This window comes from Aquila chrysaetos, chromosome Z (genome assembly GCF_900496995.4).
Source record: "Aquila chrysaetos chrysaetos chromosome Z, bAquChr1.4, whole genome shotgun sequence".
Classification (NCBI taxonomy): Eukaryota; Metazoa; Chordata; class Aves; order Accipitriformes; family Accipitridae; genus Aquila; species Aquila chrysaetos.
Window position 1 is genome coordinate 64,092,917 of NC_044030.1, and position 13,059 is coordinate 64,105,975.

The 13,059-nt window shown below is 42.2% G+C and overlaps 1 protein-coding gene across 2 annotated transcripts in view; it reads left to right on the forward strand.

The window, feature by feature from the left end:
- The first annotated feature begins 103 nt into the window (after positions 1–103).
- TRIM23 (tripartite motif containing 23) overlaps positions 104–13,059 on the forward strand; it is a 28,636-nt gene continuing 15,680 nt past the window's right edge. Inside the window, exons 1-2 of one of the 2 annotated variants that reach the window (XM_030004406.2) lie at positions 104–237; positions 1,252–1,414. In XM_030004406.2, the coding sequence (XP_029860266.1) occupies positions 214–237; positions 1,252–1,414 (187 nt within the window). In that variant the 5' untranslated portion in view covers positions 104–213. Of the gene's footprint in view, positions 316–1,251; positions 1,415–13,059 lie in introns of both variants that reach the window. The other variant, XM_030004405.2, reaches the window with a different exon arrangement.

Sequence of the window (13,059 nt, forward strand, 5' to 3'; positions counted from 1 at the left end):
GTGCGGCGGCGGGGGAGCGCATGCGCTTACCGGGAGTGGGGGAGGGGGGGAGTGCCTGAGGCGGGCGGGGGGGGGCGGCCACCACCACCACCACCACCACCACCTCCTCCACCTCCTCCACCTCCTCCACCTCCTCCACCTCCTCCACCTCCTCCACCTCCTCCTCCTCCTCCTCCTCCCTGCTGGTGGCTGCTCTGCTCCGCCCTCCCCAAGATGGCGGCCCTAGGTGTAAACAAGGTCGGGGCTGGCGCCGGGCTGGACGGCAGTCGGGGGTCCGGTGGCAGCGGCCGCGGCCCGGCTGGCGCCGCAGTGAAGGTGGGACGGGCTGCTCGGCCCTTCGTGCCGCCCGGCTCCGCCGCCTCCTGCGGCAGGGCAGGCTGTGGCGGCCGGGGGTTGCGCCGTCGCTGCCCCATCTGAGGGATAGGGGTAGCGCGGGAGCGAGGGGGGCTCCGGGACGGGAGACGTCCCCTGAGGCGGCGGGGCGCTTCGGAAGCCCTTTCCCCGCCTCGTCCGCGCTCAGCCGGTCTGCTGCGCGGTGCCTCGGAGCGGGCTGCGAGGCGGGAGGCCTCTGCGTGAGGGGGAGGGCGACTGGTGACTGCCTCACAGCGGGGAGCCGTCTCGGAGAAAACGTAACGCCTGGGCTGCCTGAGGTGGCTAGCTGACGCTTTGTCTTACGGATTGTCGGGCGTTGGTTTTTTGTTTGGGTTTTTTTTTTCCCTAAATGATGGTCAATCTCGCTTTTTGTTGGCGGTTTAAGATGTTCTGGTCCCCTGCTGTTTGTTCCTGCTACGTCGGTGCTGCGTTTGTAGCTTCGTAAATGGCTACCTTGGTATGACTGACATTATTATGTGCGTCAAGTATGAATGGAAACTTTCTCCACCGGCTGATAGTCTGCTTTGGCAGGGTCTTGCCCTCCGTTTCCTTTTCCTGCAAGGACGTTTCTGCGTACTTAGTTGTGCTGCTTGACCAGCAGGCTTTTCGTGTGGCAGTGCGTTAAATGAAGTGGGGAAGAACTAGTGGTGATCAGGTGGGATGCTGAAGAGTTAAAATGTTCTGTTCTTGTCTATTTATTTATTTTTTAAATATCATTTGTATGATCATTATTTGTGTGTACAAAGCAATATTAATGACTCAGCCTATCTGCTGTGATTGCAGGAACTTCTGTAAAATAAACTGCGCCACATGGGTTACTGTATGAAGTTTTGCTTTTTTTATCAGCTCAAAACCAAATATAGTCTCTTTAAATTACAGGTTCTTGAGTGTGGTGTTTGTGAAGATGTATTTTCTTTGCAAGGTGACAAAGTTCCCCGGCTGCTTTTGTGTGGCCATACTGTCTGCCATGACTGTCTTACCCGGCTTCCCCTTCATGGCAGAGCAGTTCGTTGTCCTTTTGATCGACAAGTTACTGAACTAGGTAAGAAAATATAAGTCTGAAGTTCTTAAAACCTGTCAGCCAAGGATATCTAGAAGATAATGCTAGATAATAGATTCTTAATGCTCCACTTAGTGATAATATTTCCGAGTTATGAATGTGCGGTGTTCCTTTTCATTCAGAGAAGCTCATAGCATTGTTAAGCACTAGTAAAATAGGTGTCTTAGAAAAAGAAGGTCAAGATTTTAACTTCTTGAACCTGGGCTTGCAAGCATTATACCTTAAAGTCTTTTTGAACACCTATATTTACAAAGGGACTACTCTATTTTAAATTAGTGTCTAAGGGTTCCTGCATGGGTATTCGTTTCCTGTTGTCCTGAACACTAAATAAACCATGCAATTAAATAGGTAGTTTCTTTGACAAACAGATTTGTCTGGATTCATGATGAAGTGATATAGAGGGAAGTGTCAGTGATAACAAACATGTTTTTTTACAATGTAAAGTAATTCTGTATATGCAATAACTGATAGTGGCAGGCTATCAATAGGAATTCCCTTACTGTAGGACTGTCTGCAGACAGTATTTGAAAGGATAAGATACAGCTTTTATCCAACAGTGGAAGTTTATTTTAGGCAAAAGATGACACTTACTTATAATTACTTCAGAATAGGACTTGCCTATTTAACGTAGGGTTACGGAGGAGATGAGTTATCAGAAGAATTTGTACCGAGAAGAACTTGTTAATAGAACTGGCTCCAGCTAATTAGTCCCCCAAATAGCACGGGGTGGGGGGAAAGCTGTTGGAAGGAGGGGAATGCTCAGAGAAGGAGACCTCTAATCTGGTAATCCCTGAAAGAAATGTTTAAATATCAAATTCGCTTGAATAAAAATTTACTTTGCAGGAGGAGAATCTGCTAGATTGTAGACCAAACTGAGAGGAATACTGAGGCATTCTGTGGGATGCTTTCACGGAAATCGGAGTCATGAAAAGAAATTCCAGTCTCATATGAAAGAGGGATTTGTTTTCGGGGGGGAGGGAAGTAGTAATTATGAGTGTCATGAATGATTGCCAATCTAGAAGATGTGGTTAAAAGAGTCACAATTTGTTTTACTTCTTATCTATGACTGTACAGCTGCACAACATTTCTTAAGGTATGCTTTTAAGGGGGAGAATGTTAGAGCACAAGGCACACTCCTGCTGTTGTGAAGTATTTCTGTCCAAGACCACTGCTTGTATCTTGTAGAGTAAAAGTAGCATTTTTGTTATGATGGGAGTGCTGGTTTTGACTGGGATGGAGTTAATTTTCTTCACAGTAGCTAGTATGGGGCTATGTTTTGGATCTGTGCTGGAAACAGGGTTGATAACACAGGGATGTTTTAGTTACTGCTGAGCAGTGCTTACACAGAGCCAAGCCCTTTTGTGCTTCTCACCCCACCCCACCAGCGAGGAGGCTGGGGGTGCACAAGAAGTTGGGAGGGGACACAGCTGGGACAGCTGACCCCAACTGACCAAAGGGATATTCCAGACCATATGAAGTCATGCTCAGTATATAAACTGGGGGGATTGCTGCTCAGGAACTAACTGGGCATCAGTTGGTGACTGGTGAGCAACTGCACTGGACATCACTTGTTTTGTATATTCTAATCCTATTATTATTGTTGTCACTTTATTATTGTTATTATTATCACTATTAGTTTCTTCCTTTCTGTTCTATTAAACTGTTCTTTTTTCAACCCATGAGTTTTTACTTTTTTTTCCCCCCCCGATTGTCTCTCCCATCCCACTGCAGGGGGGGGAGGGGGCAGTGAGTGAGTGGCTACGTGATGCTTAATTGTTGGCTGGGGTTAAACCACGACAATAGGGAACTTGTCACTTCTTAGTTTTTATTGTGCATTTTTTTCCCAGGCATCTGAAAGTATTCTCTCATAATTTTGGGGGGCTTTCAGGTTTAACAAAAACAAAGCTTCATAAAAACATTTAAAGTTTTTTCATCTTACATAATACTGAGGAGCTTCTGATGAAACACAGTGAAACGTTATTAAACTTGTAAGGCTCTTACAGATGGGAAGAGGGAAGAAAAGCTTCAGCTTTTGTGTCTAGGATAGTAGACTTGCATCCTGCTCTCTAGTACTAGAAAGAAGGATGATATGCTGTGACCAGCAGTTGCTCAAAAAACCAACAGGTAGAAAGTTTTAGCAAAACAGCTTGAAAGTAAAAAGACTTGTGTGAATAAAAATGCTCTGCCTGGTGATTTGGGGCAGAAGAGGGTCATAGCTGCTTTTAGTCTTACCAGGTCCATAAGAACTGTCTTAAGAAATCTTACTGCTTCCACCATGTAAAAATGGAGTGTTTGGAGCACAGGTCGTAATGACGCCTCTTTGTGGTGTCTGTGCATTTGTTGTCTTGCTCTAATCACCTCGTAGTTACTGCTGTTGGTTAAATGTGCTGCACTTGTAGTTACTGTTTCCTTTGGAGAGCTCATGAGTGGTGCTGGGGGGGGAGGCATGGCAACTCTGGGCCCAGTGAATTTCTCATCCTTCCCTCCATTTGAGGGCATGTGATAAAGCAAGCTCCATTTTCACCCATTTCTGCAATTGCTATTCTGCTGCTTAATGGAGTAGCCTCAGGAAACTCTTTAGCATCTAAATCTAGGTTATAGGGTCACTGCCAAGAGAAAGGTCTGTTGAAAGAAAAGCTGTACAATCAGAGTGTAAAGCTACCTGTGTTGAGTAAAGATCCGTGGTCAATAACTGTGGATTTTACGGATGCTTTTAGTTGGTCATTTAACCTATACAGTTCAGCAGATATACTTGCTTGTTTTCCTTTGCTCTTTATAAATCACTTAATCCTATATTACCAAGGAATCTTGGGAACTTTTTGAAAGAAATACTCAGGGATCTATATTTGTATAGATTTAGCTGTACTTCCTCCCTTCTGAAGTGGACACTTGGTTTAAATTTACTGGCCTGTCTCTTCTCTATATATATAACTGTATGGGAAGGCAGGTTTAGAAGTACTTTGTCAATCAGGACTTCTGGAAATACGGAGTCTGCAAGTGAAAAATGACAACACGTTTACATGCTTAGCAAAATATTCTAATAGTTCATAAAATCTTGCTATGAGAGAAAATAGTAATGAACTGGTAGGACTAAAGCCTGCCCAAACCATATTACTTTGCAAGTAGACTAAACATGGATTCTGGGGGGGAGGGTTTGAGAGTTCTTTAATGAAGTTGCCAGTGATGAATCTTCTAGTGGGGAATTTTAAATGGGTATGTACATACTAAAGGTATGTGAGCTGTTAGGGGTTATCTTCAACTGGATTAACATTCTTTAACCAAAAAGATGTAATGGAAAAGCTTTTTCAATTTTCAAAATTTTCAAGCCATACATTCTGGAGATTATGTTGACTCAGGCAGTATATTTAGGGGAAAATGTATAAAATGGTCTTTGTAGAAGAAGAGACTCCCCTTAAAGCCTTTTCCTTTCAAGTACCTTGATTTGGGAGAAGAGGTGAATAATTTCTTGCAAACTGCTTTCTCTCTTTGTCCTGCATTGGATTAGTGGGTTGGTTTTTTTTTTTTTAAATACATGGACCAGGGAATGGTTGGGAAGGATGTCCTTGTGTAACAGCTTTGGAGGCTCTGGCTTTTGACTTTAGCTGTGCAGTTCTGCTAAGAAAGCCCTTAACAGTTTATGGCTCAGGTGAAATCTCCCTAGCATCATCACATTACAGGGCTGAAACTATTCTCTGTCATTAGAACTTGTTGAACTGATGTATGCAGGTGTTGACATCCTTCGTGGAATCCATCCCATTGGTATTGTTTACATGTCTATATTCTTTTGCTAGTGTTTGAGTGCTAAGATAAAACTTCAAAACATTATGCAAGAAAATGTAGCTATAACATAATACTCTCTCGGCTTTGTTCAGACATTTAGATAAAAGTTGCTCCTTTATTCCTTGCATTATTTATAATCCTTCTGCAGACAAGTTTCATGCTTTTGAAAATGACATTTGTATTGTTGGCTGGCGTCAGTCTTAGTATCTTCACTCTGTCACTATCTCATTCCTGGCTGACACACTTCCTGCTATTCATGTCTTATTCTTCTGAGAAGAGACTGTCAGATTGTGTAGTGGTTTTGTAATGGGCACAAACATCCCTTGTAGGCAGAAGGATGAGATCACTAGACTTTTACACTTGTGACCAAAGCAGAATGTGAGCTAAAGTCCGAGAGATTAAATAGACGTATTTACATGACTCATCTTTTTTTTTTTTTTAAATATAAAATAAGCATTTGATCAGATGTGTTGAAAATGTGTATGTTGAGTATGTAGTAATTCTATAGTATGTTTAGTGTGAAAAGAAGCAAAGTGGCTTTTTGTCAAATAAGTAAACTGTATAGTAGATACCAGTGAAATGAGACATGGCTTTCTGTGTGATAATGCATGTTTTATAGGGTGCTTACTGGTTATAAATTCTGTTTTAGTAGATTAATAATTGATAGATAAGCTTTGCCTGTTTTTTCTATTTGTGTCCAAGACAGCGCACTGAGAATGTCTAACATGTATTAGCAAATCTCAGGAGGTATAATAAAAAAATGAAGAAGGAATGTAAAAGCAGTGTAACTTTGTTTCTCCTGACAGCTTTAAGTTATGCACTAGAAAATAAACACAGTATGGCTACAGTTGTATCTTTTCCGTTGGTTACATATCAGTAAATTAGTTCTACTTTGACTTTTCTGGCTTGGCTTTCTCTCCCTGCTAGACATGGGACAGAACCAACCTGATTAAAATCAGTTACGAGAATGTAATCTGAGGAGACTACTTCGTAGTTTGATTGGTTTGGAGGGGGGGGGTTGGTTTTTGGTTGGTGTTTTTTTGTTTGTTTTTTTTTTTTTTAATAAACATATTTAAACCTGTGAAAGAAAATACTTTTGTAAGAAACTCTATGACTGAACAGCTTCTTTCTCTCTGAGCCTTATCCAATGTTTGCTTAAAGGCTAATTTGCTATAATCTATTTCATAAGTAGGTTTATCCTTTTGGTGCATGTACATCCATATACACTCTGCTGTTAATGGATATCTGGATTAGTGGCTTAATCTGGAGATATGAGGTCCACATTAGTATCAGCAGTCATTATATTGGTGTGTTGTTAATGTGATTATTTTATATACTGTAGTAATTGAAGGTTATGCACAGCTACGGGACAGTAGCAACTGTTCTAAACACTGTAGAAGAGAACCATCTAGCCACTTTCCTGTGCTTTGCTGTCTGGGAGTTAGTGTGTAAAAATCTGTCTAGATATAGTGTCAGCAAATCCAGACTGTTTACAAACTGGTTTGACATAATTTAGATTCTAAAAGTGGATATTGCACACTGTATTTCTTCAGCTTGTAATGGGAGGTGACTCTTCCTTGCTCTGTGTTATGAAAAACACTATGATCCTGCAGGAGTGCTAGATCTAAAAAATAACTAAGCTCTGAACTCAGAATATACCAAGGCAGATGGCTGTGCTGGTGCTAACTGTAATTCTGGAGTCCCAGAACTTAACTTCTGTCAACTCCTTCAAGATCTGTGGCAAACAAAAGTTAAAACACTTCTTTTTTTGTTCGCAATTTATTTTGTGGAGTGTACTGAGCTTAGGGTGTTGGTAATGCTTTCTGTACCAGAGAAGGCTTCCACTGTGGAACTGATAACTGAAGAGACCACTGACATGCCCTTTCTTTATATCTAACTTCAAAGTTACTAACCAGTACTTTGATAGGCCCATTTGCAGAAACAGCAGATGTGCTAAAATGAACAGTCTTTTACTGGTAAGCATTTTTTTTAAAGATAGTCAATGGTTTCTTTGTACCAGCTGAGGGTGTTGGAGAGGAGAATAGCTTATATATGCTCCCATTTAGAGCTGTAGGAAAACAGTATTCATCCATTTATCTGTTCTCTGAACTCTGCCTTTTATCTGTGAGGCACATAACTTCTGTTTTGAGTTTGGCCACTGAGAATATTATGGTTGATGGTTTAAACTGTGGGAGGAAATGCCTAGGAAAGAAAGTTTCACGTAGCAAAACTGGAAGCTGCACAAAGCAATAAGGTATACAGCGTGGGTATGTTGGTTCCTGTTCACATCCCTCTTCAGAGGTACCATAGCATTGTTGCCCTCACTTTGGCCAGATGTTGTGTGCACCTCATGAAACTACTTGTTCTGCTCCCCTTGATGGGAAAACAGTCAACATGTGAGCATACGTCTTCCACGTAATTGTGCCTAGCTGTGTAATGCAGGTCTGCTCTTTGAAACAGTACTGCAGGAAAAATATTTGTCAGGTAGTAAAAAGCACTTGCATGTATTTCAAACAAGATCTGAAGTCTTAAGATTGAAAGCCAGTCTCATTTTTCTTGTTTCATAGCTCTTGAAGCAAAAGAGAATGTTATATTTTAACCCCGGTGGGCAGCTTAGCCCCACAGAGCCATTCATTCACTCTTGCGCAGCGGGACGGGAGAGAATCGCAAAGGCAAAAGTGGGTTGAGATAAAGACAGTTTAATAGGTAAAACAAAAGCTGTGCACACAAGCAAAGCAGAATAAGGAATTCATTCACTACTTCCCACTGGCAGGCAGGTGTTTAGCCATTTCCAGGAAAGCAGGGCTCCATCACCTGTGGCGGTTACTTGGGAAGACAGATGCCATAACTCTGAATGTCACCCCATGCTTCCTCCTTCTTCACGCCACCTTTTGTTTCTGAGCATGATCTTATATGGTATGGGAGATCCCTGTGGTCAGTTGGGGTCAGCTGTCCCTGCTGTGTCCCCTCCCAACTTCTCATGCAACCCCAGCCTACTTGCTGGCGCAGCAGCGTGAGAAACAGAAAAGGGCCTTGACTCTGTGTAAGCACTGCTCAGCGATAGCTAAAATACAGGTGTCATATCATCACTGTTTTGGTCACAAGTCCAAAACATAGTCCCATACCAGCTACTATGAAGAAAATTAAGTAAATCCCAGCCAAAACCAGTACAGAGAATAATTCTTAAGCTGAAGCTGAAGACAGGAAAACTTGCAGATCCATTTGTTATTTGATTGGGGGTTTTTTGCTTTTGTGTACACTTCCTTACAAACAGTATTGTAACATACCTAGCTCTTAAAAGCATTGCCTTTTAGGCAGTGAGCGTATTTGAACAGTGTTTGTGTAGTTCTACAAAGAGCCTTTATAGCAGTATATAATCTCTGTGTGCTGCAAATCCAGACTCCTGTGGGAGCTGAAGATCCATATTCTTAGAACCATGAAAATTCTGATTATTCTCTGACTATGTGTACCAAGCTGAGGAGCAGTGAAACATGAGTACTTGGGATGGGTACTTTGTTTTGCTGTTCTCATAACTGCCTGCTACTAATAGTAGTTGGTGTCTGTTCATTTGAAACAGCACTTTCACTCTAATGATACATCAAAATCTATGGAGTGTTTGATAAATCTCAGTATTGAAGGAGGAAGCCTTAATGTCTGTATAGGATCAGTGGGATGACATCTGAATTCCAGAAGGATGCAGAGGGCATACGCCTACCAGACAGTCACAGGGCAGCATAGTTTAGGAGTTATGAAATTACACTCAGGAGAACCAGACAACTCAAGTAGCCTGGGCTTTCTCTTTGGGAAAACACATGGGATACAGTTTCTGTGAGTTCATGTCAGATGCAGACTTCTGTCAGACACCAGATATGTGGACTGAAAATGTCAACAGTTTTTAGGCATCATCTGGAACCAGCCTCAGGCTCCAGTTGTTGTTCTGCTAGTCTTTGCATCTGGATTATGAGAGGCAGCCCAACTTTTTTCCAGATCTGGCATTGTTTTCTAAAGTTGTGTTTTCCAGATCATGCTTGAAGCAAAGTGTAAATTGAATAAAGCAGTTACTTGAATCTAATAAAGAACTGTAGTATGTATTATTTTTTTACAGTGAATAGCAGAGGTTCATTAAAAGTTTGGCTCATTCTTAGACGGGTATGTTTGCATTTGAAGTATGAAACAAATATCTGAATTACAAAAGCGGCATGCATATGCAGTTTTGTCCAGAGAGTGGTGTCCCGCACTCTAAAAAATAACTGCAGCAACCTTTTCTTGTTTTACAAACACAGTTCAAAAGTTCCATCATAAAATAGATGAGTCAATTTCAGGTCCTACAGATTCTGTTTAAATAGAAGGTAGCATTTCCAGGCACCTTCTTAGCTACATAAATGTACATCTGTCACTACCCTGGATACTACGAGTAATGTTGTGCGTTTCATCATTCTACTCAAAGGTAGCAATGCCCCCCATTTCTTTTCCCGAAGTTAGTAGCTTCTGTACACTTATGTAAACATCTGACAAAGAGATAAGGGCAATGTTATGTGACGAAACTGACATCCACAACTTGCCTTCCTTTCAGTGCACCAAAGAAGTGCTCTGTTAGTATTCAGCAGTAATGTTGGATGTAATAAATAATTTCTTGAGCTTGTCTTTGTTCTCAGATATATTATTTCAAGAACTGGTAAAAATAATGTTACAAGATCATAGACACTCATGGGTTAACTCTGTTATTTGTTAGGAAAACAGGATGTTTCGAGGTTTTAATGAGGATTGGTTTATATATCTGTGTTCTACCAATTTTGGCAAACTGATTGTGATGAAATCCCTGTGACAACAGCAGAAGAGCTCATCATAGCATTGAGGCTGGAAGAAGAGCACATACATTTCTTTACTTGTCCCTTCCAAATTAGGAATTGTTAGCAAGTAATTAGATCCTCTACCTGGATTGGCATGTACTGATACTATATATGAACAGCCTTGTTAGTGTCAATTAGGAGTTAAACTGATTCTAAACTGTGCAGTAATAAAGGTTTAGTTTGGGCAGTAAACAACTTCAAAATTGATCTGCCCCCAGTTTTGAAGAAGAAAAGAAACCCAAACCTACACATGGAAGTGACACTTGTTCTGGAAATTCATAGTGAATTCAACCCTAAACTGCATTAAAAACACCTCTCTATTCTCAGATTGGCCATCTGTAATTGGTCATTGCTGATTTCCAAAAGCATGTAGTTGTGATTCAGCAATGGTAGTCAGCGTATCGCAGTTAATCAAATACAATTTTCTAGATGATCTATATTGAGGAGAACCTCAGATTCTGTGTACTCAGTCCCTGAAAATGGCAAACATCCCATTTGAGGAACATCTAATAGCATACTACTAAAATACGTTTTTTTTCTTTTATATGTAACAACTCTGCTGAGAGGTTTCTGCTATGTGCTAGGTGCTTTCTGCATTAGATGTAAACCACTTTTTAAGAGCCATCTCTTAAGAGCGCAGGAGCAAGCAATTCCAAAGTGTTGAAGTCGAGCAAGTAATTCCGAAGTGTTGGAAGTCAAGCAAGCAGGGCAGAAGGCCAGCTTGGCTGAGCAGGTATCTTATTCTAGAACTTAGGCAGAAAAGGAAGGTGTACAGACATTGGAAGCAAGGACAGGTGACACAGGAGGACTACAGAGATGCTGTTTACCACTGTAGGGAGAAAATTCATGTGGCCAAAGCTTGATTAGAGTTCAAGCTGGCCAGCCCTGTGAAGGACAACAGAAAGGGGTTTTTAAATAAGTTAACAGCATAAGGAGGATCAGAGATAACATTGGTCCATTGCTTGTTGTGATCAGATGTAGACAAAGCAGAGAGGTTTAATCCTGGGATAATCCTGGTTATGCGTACAAACTGGGGGATGAGAGGCTGGAGAGCAGCCCTGCAGAAAGAGGTCTGGGGGTTTGGGTTGATGGCAAGTTGAACACGAGTCACCAGTGTGCCGTGGCAACCAAAAGGGCCAACCGTGTCCTGGGGTGCATCAAGCACAGCACAGCTAGCTGGTCAAGAGAGGTGATTGTCCCACTCGACACTGCGCTGGTGCGGCTCCACCTTGAGTACTGTGTGCAGTTTTGGGTGTCTCTATAAGAAAGACGTCAAACTGTTAGAACGTGTGTAGAGGAGGGTGACCAAGATGGTGAAAATTCTCAAGGGCAAGACTTAGGAGGAACAGCTGAGGTCACTTGTCTTGTTCATCTTGGAGAAGAGAAGGCTGAGGGGTGACCCCATTGCAGCCTACAGCTTCCTCACGGGGGGCAGTGGAGGGAGAGGTGCTGATCTCCTCTCTCTGGTGACCAGCGATAGGACACGAGGAGGTGGAATGAAGCTGTGTCAGGGGAAGTTCAGACTGGACTTTAGGAAAAGGTTCTTCACTGAGAGGGTGGTTGGTCACTGGGACAGGCTGCCCAGGGAAGTGGTCATGGCACCAAACCTATCAGGGTTCAGTGAGCATCTAGATGGTGCTCTTAGTCATATGGTTTAGTGTTAGGCAGTCCTGCAAGGAACAGGGAGTTGGACTCGATGATCCTTGGGTCCCTTCCAACTTGAGATACTCTATGATTCTAATTTTCTCATTTGGGAAGAAAATGAGAGAAGTGAATGCACCATCCAACCGGAGGGAAGCTTTGCAGAAAAGGACCTGGAGGTCCTGGGTTACCTGGTGTGCTGTTGCGGCAAAGGAGGCTAATGGTATCCTGGACTACGTTAGGAGGGGTGTTGCCAGCAAGTCCAGGATGGTGATCCTTCCCCTGTCCTCAGCACTGATGAGACCACATGTGGAGTACTGTGTCCAATTTTGGGCTGCCCAGTACAAGAGACACGTGGAGCTGCTGGATCAAAAGGCCAGTAAGATAATGAAGGGACTGGAGCATCTTTCATATTAGGAAAGGCTGAGAGAGATTTTACAAATATCTGAAGGGAGGGTGTAAAGGAGACAGAGCCAGGCTTTTTTCAGTGTATTAGTGACAGAACTAGAGGCAAGGTGCACAAACTGAAACACAGGAAGTTCTGTCTACACATAAGGAAACAATTTTGACTGTGAGGATGACCAAGCTCTGGCACAGCTTGCCCAGAGAGGTGGTGGAATCTCCCTCCTTGGAGATCTTCAAAAGCTGCCTGGGCATGGTCCTGGCCAACCAGCTCTAGGTGACCCTGCTTGAGCAGGGTCACTGGGCAAGGTGATGTCCAGAGTTCCCTTCCAACCTCAACCGTTCTGTGATTCTGTAATGACTAAAAAGTAATGATCTAGTGCTCAAATATGATGCTTCATCTCTTGAGGCACCTTTACCTTGTAACAGAGAAAATGTCTTTAAATTCATGACAATGATGCTGAAAAAAGTCAAGGGATACTTTCTTGGAGAAGCAATCAGTAGGGTTCTCGTGCTACATCGTCTGTGTGGGTAGGATTTAGCAGCAGCCATTGGGATGCAATTCTGGTTTTGCTTCTCATCACGTTGCTTCATGTTAAACTCTACAAAATGACACGGGAATAGATGTGGGCTTCTGCTTCACTATAGTGGGTCTTTCTGAATATTGTTTTAACTCTTGTTCAGGTTTTTACTGGACTGAGATCTGCAACAGGTGTTGCATCTTGTGATTCAGGGAATATGAGGTTTGTCAGTGTGAATTCTTCACAGCTTCTGTTAGTACAGTAGAAATGTTCATTGTATGTAGTTATGCAAAATACTAATTTTTATGATATACATTAGAGTTTCTGTGTTCCTTGTAGTCTTTAGTTGTTAGCTACTGCGGATTATTTTATAAGTGTTTTTACTAAGTTTTTGTAAAATTCTAACAATCTTGGCATCTTTTAAGTAGGGAAA